We start from the raw sequence: 22,695 nt of genomic DNA, 5'->3' as shown, positions 1-22,695 counted from the left end.
CAAACCTGTTAGGATGCTAATGTAGTTTAACCTCTGGCTGCATTTATTATATTAACCCTTGCATAAAGAAGATGAGTTGGATATACTCCAATCTTTGCTGATGTATGATTATAGATTAGATAACTATTTTAGGTACCACTGGTTTGGTTGAGCTTGGATATACTCCAATCTCCAATCTCCACCTGAGCTTGGATAACCAATATCCGAGAAACTCAGGTGGAGATTGGAGTATAATTGGTGCTGCCTTTTTGAGCAGTATGGTAAATTAGCAACTTAGCTTCAACATTTTGTGTGATTAAAAATGCATTTTTGAGCTGATTGTGTTTGTGTTTGTGTTTGTGTTTGTGTTTGATGCTATAAGCAATTGTTTTTCTCGAGGAATGAAGATTCTAAAGCCATGTTTGATAGGTATGAACAAAAATGTCATTTTTGTTCATAGAATTCCATCCCTAGATGATGAGTTATCACCCCTAATGAAGATTCTAAATAGGCTTATGATTTTCGAAAATTGTAAGCTTTGGTTTCTTCATTTTATCTAATTATTCAGAGTGTCTACTCTTGGTTTTACCTTTACCACATTTCACGGTAGCATACTTTTTGATTGTGAATACTTAATATACACAAGAAAAATTGTAAGTTGTACAAGAAAAGAGTTGAAAGAATATCATGAAGAAATTCCAATACAAAGAAATTGTCCAAATATACAAAGAAATTCCAAGTATACAAAGAAATTGTCCAAGTAATGCACATATGAGCTACACTCCTAAAGGAATTATACGTTGTTGGTTATTTCAGACCCCAATTTAACATTTATCTTGAAAGAACAAAGAATCAATAAACAATATTACTTCATATGTCCACAAAAACTATAGGAGCATATAACAATAATACAAGCATTTGTTGGTCAAAAAAAACAAATCCACCAAAGTTCATATTGCTCAACTTATATAATGAAAATGGCAAGACTCTTTTATAATGGAAAAACAAACCTAAACCTATGTGTGGTTCGACTCTCATAATCTGATTCGGGAAAGAACCACAAAGAAAACCCGGATGAAAATAAATAACCGACTCGATGATAAGACTTAAAATAGACTTAACTCTTTAAGGAAATAACTAAACATAATCTTGAAACATATGATGTGGATGTCAGCTGCGGTGCGGATGTGTTGGAGCCGATGTAGGTAGCTTAGGTGTTGGCCGTGGAGGTGAGCTGGAGAGCCTAATTATTAATATGAGAGTACATAAACACAATTCAAGAAAGTCTTATCATTAATTGAGCCAATAAATGCGAATGAGCAAGTCTTGTGAGCCTTCACTAGGAATCAAAGCTCTGGTGGACTGGAAAGTTATCATCTGAAAAAGAGAGAGATCATTATGTATAGATATAGCAGTTAGTTATATAGAAAACACAAAAGAGAAACAACTTCCCTAGCCAATATATATATAACCATGTTTGGTGGAGTAGATAACTCATCAAGGATGAAATTCTATCACAAAAATGTCTTTTTTTCATAGAATTTCATCCCTAGATGAAGTATCTATCCTACCAAACATAGCTATAGTATATAATTACTAATGTATGCTCACAAATTTATTACCTCCAAAAACATCAGGCACTTGCTCCTAAATTCTCAGCTTACGGCCAAGATTCTTCTTCACAAAATTAAGCTTGCTTTTTCTTCTCTAATATCCTTCTCGACAAATGGCCCATAATCTTCTTCCTTTACTCTCTCTGAAAATTCTCTTGGCATATTCCACATTCTCATCCGTCGAAGAGAGGAGGAGAATCTCAAACCATCTGGAACCTTCTCCAAATTGGGGCACTCCGTGATGTCAAAGGAAGTAAGTTTTAGCATTGCTCCTTTTTCCACTTCCAATTTCTTTAAACCTCGCAACCCGCCTAATCCAAGGTGCTTGAGTTGTGGAAATGAATTTGAACGGAAAGTTATTGTTTCTGCCATATTGACAAAGTCCTGTAAAGTTAGCACTTGCAACATGGGATACTTGCCAAACTCCTCCACGTCTACCATACCCTTGCACTTATATAGTTTCAAAATTACTAATTTCTGACACATCCCTTGTTTGTAGTATGGAAAACCACCACTCATATTGCATTCAGACATCCTCAAAGTAACCAACGATGGAGACATCAACCCCTCACTTAAAACCTCCATATCTTTCTCTGAACTTAGATCACGGGACTGAACCTCAAGATGAGTCTCACATAATTGGCTATTTTTGTTGCTCAACACAATTGACATGCTATCCTCATCACAAACTATAACATGTAGACTCTGTAGACTAATCAATTTGGGGATATCTGCAATGCAAGTTGTCTTACTGTCGATCCATTTTAATGTCTCCAACTCGTGTAGCCCATCTAGTCTTAGTTTCTCCTCTCCAATCACTTCTATGCCAATTTTTGGGAGAAACAGATGCTTTAGTCTTTTCATCTTACAAATCACATTTGGCAATCTAATATCATTCCAGACTCTCAAATCTAAGGTCTGCAAGTATGGCATGCTGCATACAGACTTTGGTAGCTCTCTCACATTAGAAAGCCTCAAACTCAAGTATCTCAAATGAATTAGTTCACCCACCTTGATTGGTAACTTTCCCCCTTCAAACCAACAACCTTCTACCACAAATATCCTCAAGTATTGCGACATCTTAAAGTCAATCATACTCTCTTTGAAGCCAATATAGGCTGGTATAATTGATCCATTTTGGAAAAGCATAAACGATCTAAGACCTTTAACTTCCTCTAACCCATCCATACCTGACACTTTACGCTCGAAGTCACAATTGATGGCTAATCTGCTTTCGGAATTGACAATGAATGGAGGTATTACTATCCTTTTTTGAGTTGGCGAAAGAATGTCGGTCAGATATTCAGAAGCATCAATGCGCTTCAGAAACTTTTCTTCTTCAGCTTCAGCTTTAGAAGTGCAGAGATCATGCATCAAATCATGAAGCCCACACTTATCAAACTTGTTAATTGAAGAGTGGTAGGAACTATCTTTATGGATTTGAACCATACACCTCATAACAAGTTCTGTTAGATATCCTTGGGCCACATCTCTTAGAGTCTCGTTAGGTCCTTTATCTTGGTATGAAATGAAGCCTTCCGCCATCCACAATAGATACAATTTCTCTAAATCAATATTGTGATCCTCGGGAAAACATGCTAAATAGAGGAAGCATGGCTTCAAGTAATAAGGCAAGGCATCATAGCTTAACTCTAGCACCTGGTTTACTCTTTCATATTTTCCAACACCTTCTCCATGCCTTAAATATGATTCCATGTTTGCATTTACCTTTTTCCATTCTGGTAAATCGTATTCTTTTGAGCGCAAAATCCCTCCAATAACACAAATTGACAGTGGTAACCCTTCACACTTTGATACCATTTCTCTTCCAACATCTTCTAAAGATTTTAAATCTGCGTCAATTGTCACAACATACACAAAACAAATAAGATACAAATATTCAATTAATTCTTAAAAGAAACAAATGAAAGTAAATAGTGCTCTAGATCAATTTCTAGTTGTGGGCAGCGCCTTACAACATGGAGTAGTACAATTCATCAAATTAAAATGAATGGAGTGCTCTAGATTATTTTTATCTCTCTTCCTAACTTAATGATTCATAATCACATCACATTGCTACCTTGTTATATCTTGATTTTAGATTTTTTTTTTCTTATATATTTAAATATCAATACAAAAAACACAAGTATATCAACACAAGACGTATAATAAAGTTATGTCTTTGCATTGATAATTTTAATATAAAAAATCTAAAGAGTTATACGTTCTGTACTGGAAATTAATTTTACTACAACGCGCCCGCCAAACATATTCAGAAATGTTATATTTAGATGACACGCTCTAATTACACAATTATAACATCGAAGAAAGAAGAGAGTTAAACTTCTGACCTGGAGATGAATTTGCTACTTTTTGAAGTAAAGTCCAACCTTCATCTTCCGTAAGAAATTTCAACTTGTGAGGTTCGGATTGTTGATTAGCAATATTCTGGGAGCGAGTGGTGAGAATCACGTTACAATTCACCGGAAGAGCTTTCTTTATGATCTCCCAATGAACATCTTCCCATATATCATCTATCACAATCACGCATTTCCTCTCCACCAATAAACTATGAATTTTGGTCACCAACTCGCGATCTTCCAAGCCATCAATCTCATTTTGTTTGACGCTACTATCAAGTTGTTTCAAAATCTCGCCAAAAATGGCCTTAGGTTGAAACTGTTGGGTGATGCAAACCCATACTCGAGCATAAGATTGGAGGTCTCTGTGGTTGTAAACCTTTCTCGCAAGAGTGGTTTTTCCGAGACCACCCATCCCATATATCGTCACTATTCGCTGCCTTTTATCATCCTTCACCTTGGAGACCAAAAGCTCGATGTCTCTCTCCATCCCCACGAAATGAGGCTCAACCTCATGACCATACGTCTGTCTCAACATCCGCTGCCGCTCATCATCCTGCTTCAAAACAGATGTGCTTCCTTGTCCCAGCTCCGACTCTAACTTGTTAGTGAGTTCAGCCAGGGCAGATATTACGTGGCGAGCCTCTTTCCCAACCTCATGGACACTGCTGCACTCACACATGATGCAAATGTACCTTTTGAATTTATCCTTGAGGCTCCTCCGCCCTTCTTCCCTTTTGGATTCAACTTCGACCGCATACGTTTCAAGCAGATTCTCAGCTTTGAAAGCAAGATCTTTGAGTTGGGAAATGTAAAGCTTTAGAGTTGGAGAATCACGTCTATCTCTGTCAGCTTTCATCAACAAGGCATGGATGCTTCTCAGATCTGCTTTGACTTTGTCAACATCACCGCTCACACTAAGCAGAAACTTAGTTTCTTCAACCAGCAAATCACGAAGGGTTTCCAGAGAAGCATTAGCTACAGATTCTGCCATCCTACTTTCTCTTTTCTCTCTCTCTTTTTTTTTTGCCCTGCTTTTGATTAGTAAATTAGCAATGCGAAGATCCACACACTTATTGTATGAACTATGAAGAGTATGAACGCAGTGGGACCTCTGGAAGTAGGCATGCTTATTGATATCTGTATCCACGATGTGGGTCCCATTTTCGAGTATTGGAATTTTATGCAATTCTTCTCTGTATTGCATTGGTCTTTTCATAACACTAGTGCAGGCGCCGTGCCATCGGCGTGATGAGCACATTGTTCGTCGCTGTGCTCTTGCTGACGGCATGGCCCTACTCTTGCCGAGGAGCACACCTACGTGGCGCTCCGCGATTGACCAACCGTTTAACCGTTGGCAATATTTATTTTGATCAGTAAATTAGCAATGCGAAGATCCACACAAACTTACAATGTGATGATGAAATTTGATTTCTGTATTCCACGTTGTGGGAACCCATACTACCTTATCTTGTTTCAATAATTCAAGTGAGAAGTTGGATTGGTTTTTAACTTTTTATGGTGTCTTTCTCTTTAGGTCACTTTATCTTTAGAATATCTCCAATAGTGTTTTCTAAAGGGCATCCAATCTTTAGAAAATCTTTGACAAATTTTATGGGGGTATAGTTGGAAAATTAGGTGAAATATTAATGGTCATAGCATCAATGACACTCATTTCGTGGGTGCAAATGTCATACACCAAACAACGCATTTTATACGCTAAAGTAATCTCCTCATCCTAATTAATACTCAACCTTTACAATTGATCTCAAGAAATCAGCCTACCACTGTATGACAATCAACAAGGAAAAAAGTGATCAACCACTGCATCAAACATTAGAAAAAAGAACAGCATCAAACATTAGAAATTGTGCTAGTGGAAAGTTGGAGTGGCTGTCTTTCATATTCATTGCCTTTTATTTTAATAATGTGAAATAATCTTTTCATATCTGAAAAGCTCCATTAGTGCGAGCCGAAAGGAGAAATGCGATGAAAAAGTTTCAATGAAAATCACACAATGAAAACATTGACGAAAGAAGAGAGTAACAAACTTCTGACCTGGAGATAAATCTACTATTTTTTGAAGTAAAGCCCAACCTTCATCTTTTGTCAAAAATTTAAGCTCGTGAGGGTCAGATTGTTGATTAGCAATATTCTCATAACGAGTGGTGAGAATGACATTACAATTCACGGAAAAGCTTGTCTTATGATCTCCCAATCATCATTATTCCAAATATCATCAATCACCACCAGACATTTCCTCTCCTTCAACAAATTATGAATTCCTCTCACCAGCTCTTCCATGCCACCAATCTCTGCGTTTCTATCAAGTTGTTTCAAAATATCACCGAAAACCGCCTTAGGTTGAAACTGTTGGGTGATGCAAACCCATGCTCGGGCATAAGATTGGAGGTCTATGTGGTTGTATACCTTTCTAGCGAGAGTAGTTTTTCCGAGACCACCCATCCCATATATCTTCACTACTCGTTTCCTTCTCGTTTCATCCTTCACCTTGGAGACCAAAAGCTGGATGTCTCTCTCCATGCCCACGAAATCATGCTCAACTTCATGAGCGTACGTCTGTCTCAACAGACGCTGCTGCTCGTCTTCCTGTTTCGAAAGCAATGAGCCTTGTTGATCCAACTCCGACTTTAACTCTTTAGTGAGTTTGTCGAGGGCAGGTATTATGTCGCAAGCCTCCTTCCCAACCCGTTGCACACTGTAAATCCTGAGGCGGGGAGGTGTGGGGAGTTGAGGGAGGTGTCGGTGTCGAAGATTATGGGGAGTCCGTGGTTTAATATGGAGGGAGAGGTCGTCGGGGTTGCGTCCTGGGAGGTGAAGGACGAGGTGGATCGATTCTCGGTGGGGTTTGCGGCGCCGGCGTCGAGTGTTAGAGCGGTGGCGGAGTATGTGAAGGCGAAAGGGAGGGGAGAACTGCTTGTGATGGATAGTTGGGTCGATGGTCATGTCTATTATGGACAAGATCATTGATACGATTTATTGTGTTTCTTACATAATTTAGTTGCTATTTAGCACGACATTTTTAAAAAGAATTAGCACAAGTTCTGAACATGGAGGAATAAGTGAGAGTTTAAAGATTGAAAAAGAGATAAGTTGTTATTGCTCAACTGAAATAATGAAAATAACAAGACTCTTTCATAATGGGAGAACAGAAGTAATCCTAAGTGGTCGACTCTCCTAATCTGATTCGGGAAAGAACAAAGAAAACCTGGATGGAAATAAACAACTGACTCGATAAAAAGACTTTAAATAGGCTCGACTATATAAGGAAATAACTAAACATACTCTCGGAACTTAGGATGTGGATATATGTCGGTTGTGGAGTGGAGGGGTTGGAGCCGATGTAGGTGGCTCAGGTGTTGGTCGTGGAGAGTCGGGAGGTGCACAAGTCTGATCCGTATCAATACGAGAGTACATAAACAAATTCAAGAAACTCTTATTATTATTTGAGGCAATAAATCAAAGAGAAACTTTGTTGGACCAGAAAGTTCTCATCTGAAAAAGAAATAACACAAGTAAGGTCAAGTTCATATATACTATATCAGTTAGTTATATAGAAAATACAAAAGAGAAACAACCTTAAAAATTGATTACCTCCTACCTTTTGCTTCAACCCTCTTTCATGGTTCGTATATATCCTCCATACAAACGTTTTTCTTGACATATGGCCCATAATCTTCTTCATTTACTCTCTCCATGAATTCTCTCGGCATATTCGTGATATCCATCTTTCGTAGAGTGGAGATGGATTTCAAACCATCTGGAACCTTCTCCAAATTGGGGCACCCAGAGATACCCAAGAAAGTAAGTTTTTGCATTGCTCTATCTTCAACTTCCCATTTCTTTAAACCGTGCAACCCGCATAATCCAAGGTGCTTGAGTTGTGGAAATGAATTTGAAAGGAAAGTTGTTGTTTTTGTTATTTTGATTTTCTCTAAACTTAGCACTTGCAACATGGGATACTTGCCAAACTCCTCCATGTCTACCTTGACCTTGCAATGCAAAAGTACCAAACTTACTAAATTTTGACACATCCCTTGTTTGTAGTATGGAAAACTGCCACTCATATTGCATCTCTCCATCTCCAAAGTAACCAACGATGGAGACATCAACCCATCGTTTAAAAACACCTTATCTTTCTCCGAACTTAGATCACATGACTCGACCCAAAGATGAGTCTCACGTAATTGGCTATTTTTGTTGCTCAACATAAATGACATGCTATCCTCATCACAAACTCTAACATGTAGACTTTGTAGACTGATCAATTTGGGGATATCCGCAATGCAACAAGTCTCACTTGTGATGTACTTTAATGTCTCCAACTGCAGTAGCCCATCTAGTCTTAGTTTGTCCCCTCCAATCACTTCTATATTGGGATAGAGAAACAAATTCTTTAGCCTTTTCATCTTCCAAATCATATTTGGCAATCTAATAACAATCTTCCATGATACTTGCAAATCTAAGGTCTGCAAGTATGGCAAGCTGCATACAGACTTTGGTAGCTCACTTACATTAGAACCCCTCAAACTCAAGTATCTTAAATGAATTAGTTCACCCAGCTTGCTTGGTAACGTTCCCCCTTCAAACACACTACAGTCCGCTACAAATATCCTCAAGTATTGCGACATCTTAAAGTCAATTGTATTCTCTTTGCAACCAATGTATGGTGTACCAAAAGACTTTTGGAGAAGCATAAAAGATCGAAGCCCTTCAACTTCCTCTAAACCATCTATACTTGATACATTCTTGAAGTCACAACTTATAGCTAATCTGCTTATAGAATTGCCAACGGATGGAGGTACTACTAAACTTGTTTCAGTTGGTGAAAGAATGTCGGTTAGATATTTAGAAGCATCAATGCGCTTTAGAAACTTTTCTTCTTCAGCTTTAGCAGAGCATAGATCATGCAGTAAATCATGAAGCCCACACGAATCAAACTTGTCATGTGGAGAGTAGATCTCAGCTTCATGGAGTTGAACCATACACCTCATAGCAAGTTCAGTTAGATATCTTTGAGCCACATCTCTTAGAGTCTCGTTAGGTCCTTTATCTTGGTTTGAAATGAAGCCTTCCGCCATCCACATTAAATACAATCTCTCTGTTTCAATCTTGTGATCCTCGGGAAAACATGCTAAATAAAGGAAGCATGGTTTCAAATAATAAGGCAAGGCGTCATAGCTCAAGTCCAACACCTGATTTACTCTTGTATATTTTTCAACACCTTCTCCAAACCTCAAATTCAATTCCATGTTCAGATTTACCTTTCTCCATTCTGGTAAAGTGTGTACTTTTTTACGTAAAATCCCTCCGATAACACAAATTGATAATGGTAATCCTTCACACTTCGATATAATTACTCTTCCAATATCCTCAAATGATTTTAAATCTGGATCAACTGCCACAATAAATAAAATAATATAATGCATGTATTTCGCTTATTCTTAGAAGGAAAAAAATAACAATAAGAATAAAAGTTAATAGTGGTCTAGAGTAATTTCTAGACGTTGGCAGCCTTACAAGTTAGAATAAAAATATAAGTTGTGCTTTAGATTTTTATTTATCTCCTCATTTTGTTATACCGCTCGTTGATTGATTCATATGAGTATATTTTTGTAACCCTCCATTACTTTATTAATTCATATAAATATATAGAGCGGTATGGTATGTGTTCTAGATTTTTTAATAATAGTAATAGAAAATATATTGAATGTCAACTAATCTCAAAGTTCAACTTGACAGATCAACTTCAGACTTAACATCTTTTAATCCGATTTGCCACATCAATTTCAATTTTGACAAATTCTAAGTTCATAATTTATATGGCCAACTTTTAAATTCCTAGAAGAGCTACTTTTAATTAAAAAGGATAAGGATCTAAATTCTAACAGAATAACACAAAGAAAACATCGACCAACCTAGCTAACATATTCAGAAATGCTATAAGTATTTCGACGAAAAAGTTGCAACGAAAATTACACAATGTAAACAATGACGAAAGAAGAGAGTTAAACTTCTAACCTGGAGATAAATCTACTACTTTTTGAAGTAAAGCCCAACCTTCATCTTTTGTCAAAAATTTAAGCTCGTGAGGGTCAGATTGTTGATTAGCAATACTCTCATAACGAGTGGTGAGAATGACATTACAATTCACCGGAAAAGCTTGCCTTATAATCTCCCAATCATCATTATTCCAAATATCATCAATCACCACCAGACATTTCCTCTCCTTCAACAAATTATGAATTCCTCTCACCAGCTCTTCCATGCCACCAATATCTGCGTTTCTATCAAGTTGTTTCAAAATATCACCGAAAACCGCCTTAGGTTGAAACTGTTGGGTGATGCAAACCCATGCTCGGGCATAAGATTGGAGGTCTATGTGGTTGTATACCTTTCTAGCGAGAGTAGTTTTTCCGAGACCACCCATCCCATATATCTTCACTACTCGTTTCTTTCTCGTTTCATCCTTCACCTTGGAGACCAAAATCTGGATGTCTCTCTCCATGCCCACGAAATCATGCTCAACTTCATGAGCGTACGTCTGTCTCAACAGACGCTGCTGCTCGTCTTCCTGTTTCGAAAGCAATGAGCCTTGTTGATCCAACTCCGACTTTAACTCTTTAGTGAGTTTGTCGAGGGCAGGTATTATGTCGCAAGCCTCCTTCCCAACCCGTTGCACACTGTAACACTCGCACATAATGCAAATATACCTTTGAAATTTTTCCTTGAGGCTCTTCTGCCCTTGCCTTTTGGATTGAACTTCAACTGCATACTTTTCAAGCAGATTCTCAGCTTTGAAAGCCAAATCTTTGAGTTGAGATATGTAAAGCTTTAGAGTTGGAGAATCACGTCTTTCTCTGTCAGCTTTCATCAACAGGGCATGTATGCTTCTCAAATCTCCTTTTACTTTCTCAACATCACCGCCCACACTAAGCAGAAACTTAGTTTCTTCAACCAGCAAATCACGAAGAGTTTCCATAAACACATTTGCAAGATATTCTGCCATTCTGTTTTTTCTATTTCTTTTTTTTTTTTTTTTTTTTTTTGCTGCAAGTTTCGGGAAAGGGCAAGCTTATTGATTTATAATGAGAGAATGATGTTGCACATTGTGATAACAGTATCGATGATTATTTTTATACATTGATCACGTCTTGATAGACATGGTTTCCATTATTTTACTAAGGTTAGGTATTCATATTGTTGACTTCGTAGGCGCCGGCAGACAGAGACAAGCTATTTAAACATAAACATTGTCATCTTTTTTAATACTCTATCCGTCCCTTGAAAATAGATCATATCCCTTAAAAATAAACTAATTCTATTTAAGAAAACTTCTTCATCTCTAATTGAGTCTCATTAAATCACTTTTTCTTTCTATCTCTCTCAAACTTTACCAATTATGCATTCAAACTCATACCGTATCAAATATAGTCTATTTTTTAATGACGGAGAAAGTATTATCTTCTCAAATCATGATTGTTGATATTTTCACCTCGTCATAATATTTTAAATGGTGTTCTCAAAGGCACAACAAATAAGACTGGTTCAGTCTCCAGAATAACAATACCAAGTTTCTAGCAACTGGTGTTATCCATATCATTTTAAATGCATCCATATTATTATTTCACAGGCATGATGTTGATGCAAACATGAATCAAATTCAAGTACTCTAGGATTGTGTATATGATTCTAGATGGACAACTACAAACATAAAAGCAATTCTTGTAGATAATTATATTTTGAAAGGGAATGATACCAGTACCAATTAAGAGGACTTCGAGCGTCTTGTCAACCTACATGTCATGTAATCACTAGGCATCCTTGTGAATCAAAGTTGTCAAACCGCTGGTCGGGTTACCCGAGCCCATCAAGCCGAAGAATGAATTCTAGCCAGTTTCTAACCACGCCTGCACTTAGTAAGGATTAAAACGAAGATAAACGTATACACTATACAGTGTGCTACTCGGCAACATAATTCATATACATGAGAGTATAATCTCAGTCCCAAGTACTGTTCTTAATCCACTCTAAATACTGAGATTGCCACCGGTTATGGGCAGGGAAATAATCTCAGGCATCCTTTGGAAGAACAAAGGAAACATAAATAAAGAATACTGATTATAAATTGGATATTGCCTCTGAAAATTATGCCTAAACTAGAGTGATTTCTATCAATCCAACATGTGCTACTATAGTTTAATAGGCATTGCTAAAATACACCTATTTTTCTTGAAGTGTAACACAAGGAGCAATCGTAGATTTTCTTACTAAGAGAGTTTTCATACACTATTTTCTCTCATATACATAAACCGAGTGATAATAACCGCCGATCACATCTCCGATACCAAATCACGGCCAGCCAGAGGTAGTTATGGCCCCGCCGCCGTCTGATCCGAGCCCCGAGTAAGTTTGCATCTCCCCTCCGATTACATTTCGTTCAATTTGATACGCATTCATCTGAATCCCGTAATTTATCCATGAAGCGACGTCGTCAGAAGGCAACAGAGAGGTCCTCAGTTCAAAATTCTAATTCCTCTGATCTACGCCCCTGTTCTTCCTCTGATAGAATATCATGAGGATATGTAATACAGGTTTGACATGGAGGAAGAAGATGAGGTCTTATTACTCAATTGAAATAATAGAAATAACAAGACTCAAATATAATGGAAAAACAAAACTAATCCTGCGTGGTTCGACGCCCATAATTTGATCCGGAAAGAACCACAAAGAAAACCCAAATGGAAATAAATAACTGACTCGATAACAATACTTTAAAACAGACATGACTCTATATAAGGAAATAACTGAACATGATCATGGAACTTAGGATGTGGATGTCGGTTGTGGTGCTGGCGTGTTGGAGCCGATGTAGGTGTCTTGGGTGTTGGTCGTGGAGAGTCAGGAGGTGCACTGGATTGTGATAAAAATGTGGTTTGGAGTGTGATCCGTATGAATATGAGAGTACATAAACAAATTTTGATTATGTAATACTTGGAGAGTGTGTTCGAATTTCAGTTAGGAGTCCAAGTCTTATAGGGTTCAGAACTGATATATATGACGCAGAAAGCAAGTGACTTGATGATGGATTGCCTAGATGCCTGCATTTCACCTTATTTTTTGGAATTCTTCATGATATTTTTGTCAAATTTGGTGCTTCAATAAACATTCAATTATACATTCCTGGTTATTTCAGATCCCAATTTAACATTTATCTAGAAAGATTACTTCATCTGTCCACAAAAACTATAGTGTGTAACATTAATAGCATTTGCTGGACACAGAAAACAAATCCACCAACATTCAATTGTGGGCATTTGAAAAAATAGAATTATAAGTTGTACTACAAGAAAACAAATTGATAAAATATCACAAAGATATATGATACATGCCAGAAAAAAAAATAAGTTCGTATTGCTCAACTTATTAATATGAGAGTAATAATTAATAATTAGAAATCAAAGCTATGTTGGACCGTAGAAATAGCACAAGGTCAAGATCATTATGTATATATAGCAGTTAGATATATACAAAACACAAAAGAGAATCAACTTCCTCGGCCAATATATAGTATATAATTAATAATCTATGGTCACAAATTTATTACCTCCAAAAACATCAGGCACTTCACAAAAATATTCTTCTCATAAATATTCTCCTCATAGAACGGACCCTAATAGCCTATTCTTTTCTCGACAAATGGCCCATAATCTTCTTCATTTACTCTCTCTATAAATTCTCTTGGCATACTCATGATATCCATCAGTCGAAGAGAGGAGGAGAATCTCAAACCATCTGGAACCTTCTCCAGGCTGGGGCACTCTATGATGTACAAGGAGGTAAGTTTTGGCATTGCTCCTTTTTCCACTTCCCATTTCTTTAAATCTTGCAACTCTGTGAATCCAAGCTCCTTGAGTTGTGGAAATGAATTTGAACGGAAAGTTATTGTTTCTTCCATCTTGACAAAGTCCTCTAAAATTAGCTCTTGCAACATGGGATACTTGCCAAACTCCTCCACATCTACCTTACCCTTGCAGTTATATAGTCTCAAAGTTACTAAATTCTGACACATCCCTTTTTTGTAGCGTGGAAAACCGCCACTCATATTGCATTCATCCATATCCAAATTAACCAACGATGGAGACATCAACCCCTCATTTAAAACCTCCATATCTTTTTCAGAACTTAGATCACATGACTTAACCTGAAGACGAGTCTCACGTAATTGGCTATTTTTGTTGCTCAACACAATTGCCATGCTATCCTCATCACAAACTGTAACATCTAGACTCTGTAGACTAATCAATTTGGGGATATCTGCAATGCAAGTTGTCTCACTGTTGATCCTTTCTAATGTCTCCAACTCTTGTAGACCATCTAGTCTTAGTTTCTCCCCTCCAATCACTTCTATGTCACCATTTGGGAGAAACAAATGCTTTAGCCTTTTCATCTTACAAATCACATTTGGCAATCTAATTCCATCCCGAACTTGCAAATCTAAGGTCTGCAAGTATGGCAGGTTGCATATAGACTTTGGTAGCTCTCTAACATTAGAATCCCTCAAACTCAAGTATCTCAAATGAATTAGTTCACCCACCTTGCTTGGTAATTTTCCCCCTTCAAACTCACAACTTTCTACCACAAATATCCTCAAGTATTGCGACATCTTAAAGTCAATCGTACTCTCTTTGAAGTCAATCATACCACAAGACTTTTGGAGAAGTATAAATGATCTAAGACCTTTAACTTCCTCTAACCCACTTATACCTGACACTTCACTCTCAAAGTCACAACTGATGGCTAATCTGCTTTTGTAATTGCCAACTGATGGAGGTATTACTAACCTTGTTTGAGTTGGTGAAAGAATGCCGGTAAAATATTTAGAAGCATCAATGCGCTTCAGAAACTTTTCTTCTTCAGCTCCAGCTTTAGAAGAGCAGAGATCATGCATCAAATCATGAAGCCCACACTTATCCAACTTGTTTAGTGGAGAGTAGTAACTACCTTTATGAAGTTGAACCATACACCTCATAGCAAGTTCAGTTAGATATCTTTGGGCCACATCTCTGAGAGTCTCGTTAGGTCCTTTATCTTGGTATGAAATGAAGCCTTCCGCCATCCACAACAAATACAATCTCCCAGTATCAATCTCTTCATCCTCGGGAAAACATGCTAGATAGAGGAAACATGGTTTTAAATAATAAGGTAAGGCATCATAGCTCAACTCCAACACCTGATTTACTGTGGTGTATTTTTCAACACCTTCTCCACACCTCAAATTCAATTCCATGTTTTCTTTTACCCTTCTCCATTCTGGTAAACTATGTCCTTTTTGATGCAAAATCCCTCCAATAACACAAATTGATAGTGGTAAACCGTCGCATTTTGATGCAATTACTCTTCCAATATCTTCAAATGATTTAAAATACGGATCAACTGCCACAATATACAAAATAATATGAGGCATCCAAACATATTCGAAAAGACTCTAAATTTCTGACAGAATAACCATCAAAACATATTCGAAACAGCTATATTTAGATGGGAAAAAATAAGATGCAGATATTCAATTTATTCTTAAAAGAAACAAATGAAAGTAAATAGTGCTCTAGATCAATTTCTAGTTGTGGCCAGCCTTACAACACGGAGTAGTACAATTCATCAAATTAAAATGAATGAGTGCTCTAGATTATTTTTATCTGTCATCCTAACTTAATGATTCATTCACATCGCATTGCCACCTTGGCATATCTTGATTATGGAATTTTTCTTCTTCTATTAAATATGGGCATGTATTTGGATATCATATTGAATTTATGCATAATCCGAACTAATTCAAAAAGATTTTAAATAGGGGCATGTATTTGGAATTTCGGATATCATATTAAATTTATGCATAATCCGAGATAATTCAAAATATATAATCTAATCATAAATCTAATTCCAAAAGTCCAAAATGCTTGTACTTAATCCAAACTGCGACGACACATTCGAAATATCTTGTAAAATGAAAATTCAAAAATCCGAAGAAGTTAGTTACAGTACATTTCATTTAAAAAGGCTCTATATCTAATAGAATACCAACTCCGACTCTAACTTGTTAGTGAGCTCGGCCAGGGCTGATATTATGTGGCGAGCCTCTTTCCCAACCTTGTGGACACTGATGCACTCACACATGATGCAAATGTACCTTTTGAATTTATCCTTGAGGCTCCTCCGCCCTTCTTCCCTTTTGGATTCAACTTCAACCGCATACGTTTCAAGCAGATTCTCAGCTTTGAAAGCCAAATCTTTGAGTTGAGATATGTAAAGCTTTAGAGTTGGAGAATCGCGTCTCTCTCTGTCTGCTTTCATCAACAAGGCATGGATGCTTCTCAGATCTGCTTTGACTTTCTCAACATCACCGCTCACACTAAGCAGAAACTTAGTTTCTTCAACCAGCAAATCACGAAGGGTTTCCAGAAACACATTTGCAACAAATTCTGCCATTCTACTTTTTCTCTCTTTTCTCTCTTTTTTTTTTTTTGCCCTGCTTGTTGATCAGTAAATTAGCAATGCGAAGATCCACACATACTTGAGTATGAACGTAGTGGGACCTCTGGAAGTAGGCAAGCTTATTGATTGTGATATTTTAAATTTGATATCAGTATCCACGTTTTGTGGGACCGCAGGAGTCAGGAGTTAGGAAAGCATATGTAAATTACTATGTAGTAGTACTATGAAATTTGATTTCTGTATCCACATTGTGGGTCCCATTCTCGAGCAATGGGAGGCTGAAACCTCAGCATCAACATCAACATCAACATCAAGGGGCCCCACAACCCGATCCTATAGTATTGTGACGAGTCTTCAATTAGGATACGCAGTGGATTAGGGCCTAACCTACCTCTTGGCCTTACACAGTAGTAGTGGGAATAGAAGAAAAGCCCTTGTTCCAATACGTGCTTAGTTTATGTGATTCTTCTCGCATTGTCATAGGAACAAAGGACTTTTCTTTTCTTCATTGCTATGTCATCATCGTCAGATAATGGATTGTCGTATCGATTAATATCCCCAAACCCTTGCACATATTTGATCAATTGAAAATTTAGAAATCTATACTATATATATTTTTTTTTTAAAATTATATATCTTTTATATTATATTAATAAATTGTAAAAATTATAACAAAATTCAAAATTTTTAATAGAGATCACATTTGCTATAGTTTTGATAAAAAAAATATTATCTTTTCTTTCATATAATCCTTATTCTTTGGTATAAGTTTTTATTTTGTAGTATTCTTTGTTGTCCATTATGAATAGTGACGAACTCTCCGATTCTCAAAATTTCTGTTTCTAATTTTCATCTTATGTTTTGAGCACTAATTACGTATTTTCAATTTTATAATATAATATATCTTCTATATAGAATATTAAAAAATTATAAAAGTTATACCAAAATTTATAATTTTTCATCCTCTATAAATCGAGACCTCATTTGCTATAATTTTGATTTTTTTAAAAAAAAATCATTTTTTCCCATATAATCCTTTTAATTTTTTTTCTTTTTTGTTGTTCACTACGTATAATTATGGGAATATAATCAATATAATCTATATCTATACTACCCGTATAATTATGGGAATATAATCAATATAATCTTATATCTATACTACCATAAAAGCAAGGCTTTTTTTTGTGGGAAGCGTGTGATTGATTGACTAATAAGATGTTACTCCATAAAATCAATGGTCAATCAATAAATCAATGTAATAAATGGCATAATCTAATTGGTTGATAAATATTTTTTAAAAAAAATTATATATCTTCTATATATTATATTAAAAAAATTATAAAAGTTATACCAATATTCATAATATTTCATCCTCGATAAATATAGACCACATTTGCTATAGATTTAAAAAAAAAAATATCATGTAATCCTTCTTATTTGGCAGTATAATTTTTGTTTCTTTGCTGTTCACCATATATAATTATGGAAATATAATCAATATAATCTATATTATATCTATATTTATACTATCATAAAAGCAAGGTGTTTTTTTGGGAAACAGTAAGAATTTTCTCCAAAAATTGGCTGAAGAGGTTTATTTACTTTATTTTCTATTTTAAAAATTACATGTTTCAAACCAAAGGTTAATAACTAACCTCCAAGAATTGTTTCTTTTACATGCTTAATCCTAATAGCATGAACTCGGAAAAAAAGAAAAAGCAAAGTTGATTAGCCTCTATACTAACAATCGATCAAATCATTCTAACATAAAGAAGCTCTCTTATGTTGAGCTTTGATGGGAATTCTCAAATTGGGAATTCTCCAATAATTGTTATATTTACATGCTTAATCCTTAAAAAACGTTGAGATTATTTATTGACTATTTGTTACCATCTCATTGGTTAATAAATATTTTATTTATTATTTAAATATCTTTTATAAATTAAATTAAATATATATAAAAATTATACCAATATTCATATTTTTTCATTCTCTACGTTATATTCCTATTCAAAAAAAAATCTCTATTTTTCTCTACATGTAATTTTTCTTCTATATTATAATTTCTCTTTTTTTTCAAAAAATTATTCACCATGAATGATGATAATGAAATATTCTCTAATTCCCCGAATGTAAATCATTACAAGATTATTTGTATTTAATTATTGCAACTTATGACTTTTATTTATTTGTTTTAATTTATGTTGTCATTTTTTTAATAATAATTTCCTAAAATGAATAAATTAACATTGTCCACTGAACATGCACATAAAAAAATTTTGAAATTGTGACTGATTTAAGTGATTGATCACATGTGTCCCATTTGAGACTGATGGTTTATTGATTGATCTAAATTAAAAAATACACCCACATTTCATATAAATGCCATTTCAAATATTTAACTCAGTTTGATAGTTCTACTCTTCATTCTTCAAGACCTCAGTTCTCCATTCAGGTACCAATTATCTTCTTGCATTTGTTATGTTTTAATTTTTTTTGTTTAGAGTTCACAATTTTGTAGAGTCGTGTATATTACAAATGTATCTATTACAAATGGAATTGCAAAGTCCAAATGACAATTAAAACTTTTCATTTTTGCATCGGAATTCAATGGAGACTTTCTTGCCATCAAAGTGAGTTGAATGTGTACCTACAAACTTAGAGAAAACAAGTGAGTTTAATATCAGAACACAAAATTGCAGAAAATAATGAAAGCTTTAGACTTGGCATAAGTACGTTCTTCAATTTACGTAAGATATTCATATTTTATGTATTTGTTATTTTGATTTGATGAGTTTAACATTGATTGCAGGTATCTTTTAATGAACAATGAAAAAATTAACAAAGTCTACGCGACTAAATCCCCAAAGCAAAAACTCAACGGGTCAGTTTTAATATATATATTTTTTATTTTAATACATGCAATTTCATTTGTATATTTTCAAAAAAAAATTGGAAAACTATTAGTAAAAGTAATATGAGTATATGACCAAATTAATAAGAAAATAAAACAAGTTGATAACTCAGGTAAATTTTTCGGCGACAGTATCAAAAAGTTGAAATGGCTAAAACTATTTCCTAGGATGCCATTAGTTCCTTCTGATACAAGGCTTCTAGAACGCATACTCCATGTCTTGTTCTCATTTATGAAAGTGAAAACTTGGAATTGTATTTTTTTTCTATTATTTTCTCAATAGATACCCTATCAATAATTAAACTCGCTACCTAACCAAGAACTCAGATTTTGGAATTTTGGACTCTTTTCTTCAACCTGGAAACCGATAAGGGTTTCCAGAAACAGTAGTAACAGATTCAGCTATCCTATTTTTTTATTATTTTCTTATTTTGTGTAGATTAGTTGAACTTCTTCTATCCCACTCTTGAGTTATTGCTTACTCAATTTATCAACGAAATAATGTCTCAAATTCTCAATTATTATTTTAAGATGTCCACGTTTAAGAGTTTTACTCCCTTCGTCCCACATTAGGAGTCACACTTACGTTTATGCACTCGTTTTATAAAAATAATAGTAATAAATACTTCCTCCGTTTTTTAAAAATATGGACATTTAAAACGACGAGTTTTAATGCACAATTTGGTAAAGTAAGAGAAAGAGAGAGAAAAATTAGTAAAGTAAGAGAGAGAAGATAAAAAAAGTATGAAGATTAATAGTTAATGTTAGTGGATTATGGGACCCGCTTTATTAGGGATGTGTAAATGGCATAAGTGATAAATAAATTGATGTATAATGACGTGAAGATTTTCAAAAACAAAAAGTTTAAAAGTTGTTATGTTTAAAGAATGGACTAAAATAAAAAGAGTTGCTATTTTTAAAAAACGGAGGGAGTAGTGGTTATATAAAACGAGCGTAGAAACGTAAGTGTGACTCCTAATGTGGGACTAACTCTCTTCGTCCCACAAGAATATATACTCTTTCCTTTTTAATTCGTCCCACAAGAATATGCATTTTTCATATCTGGAACTTTTTTCTCTCTAATAAGGTGGGTCTCATTCCCCACTAATAATATTATACTTAATTATTTTTTCTCTCTATCCCTCTTTTATTTTACTTACTAGTTTTGCATTAAAATTCGTGTCAAACCCAAAGTGTATATTCTTTACGGACGGAGAGAATACTAGTACTCCCTCCGTTCTATAGTAATTGAGGCAATTCTTTTCAGCACGGAGATTAAGAAAAATTGTGTTGGATGAGTTAAGTAAAGGAAGAGTAAAGTAGGAAATGAAAAAAGTAGAGAAAAGTAGAGAGAATAAAGTAAGAAATAGTAAAGTACTCCCTCCGTCCACGAATAGGAGTCTCGTTTTTCCATTTTGGTCCGTCTACGAATAAGAGTCCCGGTTCATAATTACCATAAATGATAAAGAGACCTCACATTCCACTAACTCATTCCACCCACATATCATTTAAAACACTAATATATACAAGTAAGACCTCTATTCCACTAACTTTTTTTTACTCACTTTTTTTAGCATTTCTTAAAATCCGCATTGGAAAAAATGAGACTCTTATTTGTGGATGAAGGGAGTAAGTGATAAAAAATGTATTTACTTTTACTAAAATAGAAAATAACTTTTGTTATGTACATGAACGTATTAAAAACGACAAAACGATTTTTCATTATTGTGAAATAGATGTATGGAGTACTAGTGAAATATTAGACCGAGTAGTGTACTGTGTACTAGTGATTCACGGATTTCCAATTAACAATGTGACAGCTATAAGTCTATAACCACGTTGTGGAACATTATTAGTACTATTAACTATCTTCGTGTAGTCTTATCTTGTTTCAATAATTCAAGTGAGCAGTTGGATTGGTTTTTACTTATTGTTTGGTTGTTTGGTTGCATTGACTTATTGTTTTAATTTTTATTGTCTTTTCTCTTTCGTCAGCCATCTTAAAACTAATTTTTACTTAAATCTTTCGTCAGCTATCTTTCGTCAGCTATCTTAATTTTTACTTAGAAAATCTCAAATGCATCCAATATAGTGCAAACCATCTTTTTGAAAAATCTCCAATTTCTTACCTTGGACAAAATGCCAAGCACATTAATTTGTAGATCTAATCTAAATATCGTATTCCGTTTAATTAAATTAGTTAACTAATTTTAAATTAATAATATACAAGCTTGAATTTACCTAATTTTTCAAAACAAAACATCTTAAAATTCCGTGTCATTCCACAAGTGTGACATCTTTTATTGGACGGAGGGAGTGCAGTATAACACACACTTTCATTGTGAGCTTCCTTTTTGAATTTTCACACATTTCAAGATGCAGTGTCCCAGTTTTAACTTTTAACCTTGTGCCTGAATTAGAGTTGCAGGTTGCACCATTCGGTAAGACTTAGTCAATTCTATTTATATCAAAAGGAGAGGTAAATTATAAATTATAAATAATACTCCCTCTGTCCCATTAAAAATGAACCGTTTTTCTTTTTGAAAGGAGTTTTTGACCTTTTTATTAAAGAAGGTAAAAGAAAGAGAAAAATCAAGATAACAAAATCTCAACAGCAAACATTTAGCATATATACTATTCAATAATCTAAAATTGGTTGTTACTGATTAAATAAATTCCACCAACAAAATAACATTGAATACCATGAAAATCGAAAACCTAATTTTTGGATAAAAAAACATCTACGATCAAGCTCACCTCATTCCTTCACTTCTAGTATTCATTCATGCTCTCAAACACAAGTGGTCTCTTTTCAATATCAAGCAAAGAAATTGAAGGTACTACGAATTTAGGAATAAAAGAGGAGAAAGAGATTTGTGTTTGAAGATTGGAATTAAAGAAGACTATGGCTTCTCGGTCCATTGTTTGAAGGACTGAGGTTAAATTTTAGAGTATAGGGAATTGGGTCAAGAAGAGCGGCTCAAATTATAGTACTCGCTGTGTTCACTGGTACAAAGCCAAGTTTGACCAAATATGAATTTTAAGATAGATAGTAAAAAGTGAGTTGAACGGGTTAGAGAAACGTAAATCTTACTTTATATAATTTTACAGAAGATTGCATTTTTAATCTTACATATATTGGTCATGTTACGAATTTGGTTGATCACATCTACTTTTAGATTTTCGAATCCTGAATAAATAAAAATGGTCCGAAAATGGTCCGATTTGAAAGTCAATGTCACAAAATTAACGGCCAACTCTAATTAACTAGTAATTTTTAACCTAATTAGAATGCTAATCAATAATTAATTGA

General features: G+C 34.9%; 4 protein-coding genes across 4 annotated transcripts in view; 1 reads left to right on the top strand and 3 right to left on the bottom strand.

Moving 5' to 3' along the window:
- Positions 1-815: 815 nt before the first annotated feature.
- LOC125193320 (putative disease resistance protein At1g50180) lies at positions 816-5,063 on the bottom strand. Its single transcript, XM_048091091.1, has 3 exons — positions 3,944-5,063; positions 1,602-3,445; positions 816-1,356 (listed from the first exon to the last, which is right to left on the bottom strand). Exons 1-2 carry the CDS (start codon positions 4,944-4,946, stop codon positions 1,659-1,661), a joined length of 2,790 nt encoding a protein of 929 aa, XP_047947048.1. The 5' UTR covers positions 4,947-5,063; the 3' UTR covers positions 816-1,356; positions 1,602-1,658.
- A 2,376-nt stretch (positions 5,064-7,439) lies between these two features.
- On the bottom strand, positions 7,440-9,225 carry LOC125193479 (probable disease resistance protein RF9). Its single transcript, XM_048091273.1, has 2 exons — positions 7,575-9,225; positions 7,440-7,468 (listed from the first exon to the last, which is right to left on the bottom strand). Exon 1 carries the CDS (start codon positions 9,223-9,225, stop codon positions 7,594-7,596), a length of 1,632 nt encoding a protein of 543 aa, XP_047947230.1. The 3' UTR covers positions 7,440-7,468; positions 7,575-7,593.
- Positions 9,226-9,989: 764 nt separating this feature from the next.
- Positions 9,990-10,982, bottom strand: LOC125193478 (putative disease resistance protein At1g50180). The gene has a single exon (XM_048091272.1). The coding sequence runs from the start codon at positions 10,980-10,982 to the stop codon at positions 9,990-9,992; it is 993 nt and encodes a 330-aa protein (XP_047947229.1).
- A 1,323-nt stretch (positions 10,983-12,305) lies between these two features.
- Positions 12,306-22,695, top strand: part of LOC125193321 — a 15,282-nt gene continuing 4,892 nt past the window's right edge. The window contains exon 1 of the mRNA XM_048091092.1: positions 12,306-12,379. Coding sequence (XP_047947049.1) covers positions 12,348-12,379 — 32 coding nt within the window. The 5' untranslated portion in view covers positions 12,306-12,347. The remainder of the gene's footprint in view (positions 12,380-22,695) is intronic.

Source organism: Salvia hispanica, chromosome 6 (assembly GCF_023119035.1).
Source record: "Salvia hispanica cultivar TCC Black 2014 chromosome 6, UniMelb_Shisp_WGS_1.0, whole genome shotgun sequence".
In the NCBI taxonomy this organism is placed as follows: Eukaryota; Viridiplantae; Streptophyta; class Magnoliopsida; order Lamiales; family Lamiaceae; genus Salvia; species Salvia hispanica.
Note: the sequence above shows the minus strand (reverse complement) of the source record. Positions and strands in the feature narration are given on the sequence as shown.

Bases quoted from the DNA above. Each gene is read 5' to 3' on its own strand.
- LOC125193320 (XM_048091091.1), bottom strand. From the start codon at position 4,946: ATGGCAGAATCTGTAGCTAATGCTTCTCTGGAAACCCTTCGTGATTTG. The intron at 3,446-3,943 runs GTCAGAAGTTTA...CAATTGACGCAG, and splicing joins AGTAGCAAATTCATCTCCAG to ATTTAAAATCTTTAGAAGAT.
- LOC125193479 (XM_048091273.1), bottom strand. From the start codon at position 9,225: ATGGAATTGAATTTGAGGTTTGGAGAAGGTGTTGAAAAATATACAAGA.
- LOC125193478 (XM_048091272.1), bottom strand. From the start codon at position 10,982: ATGGCAGAATATCTTGCAAATGTGTTTATGGAAACTCTTCGTGATTTG.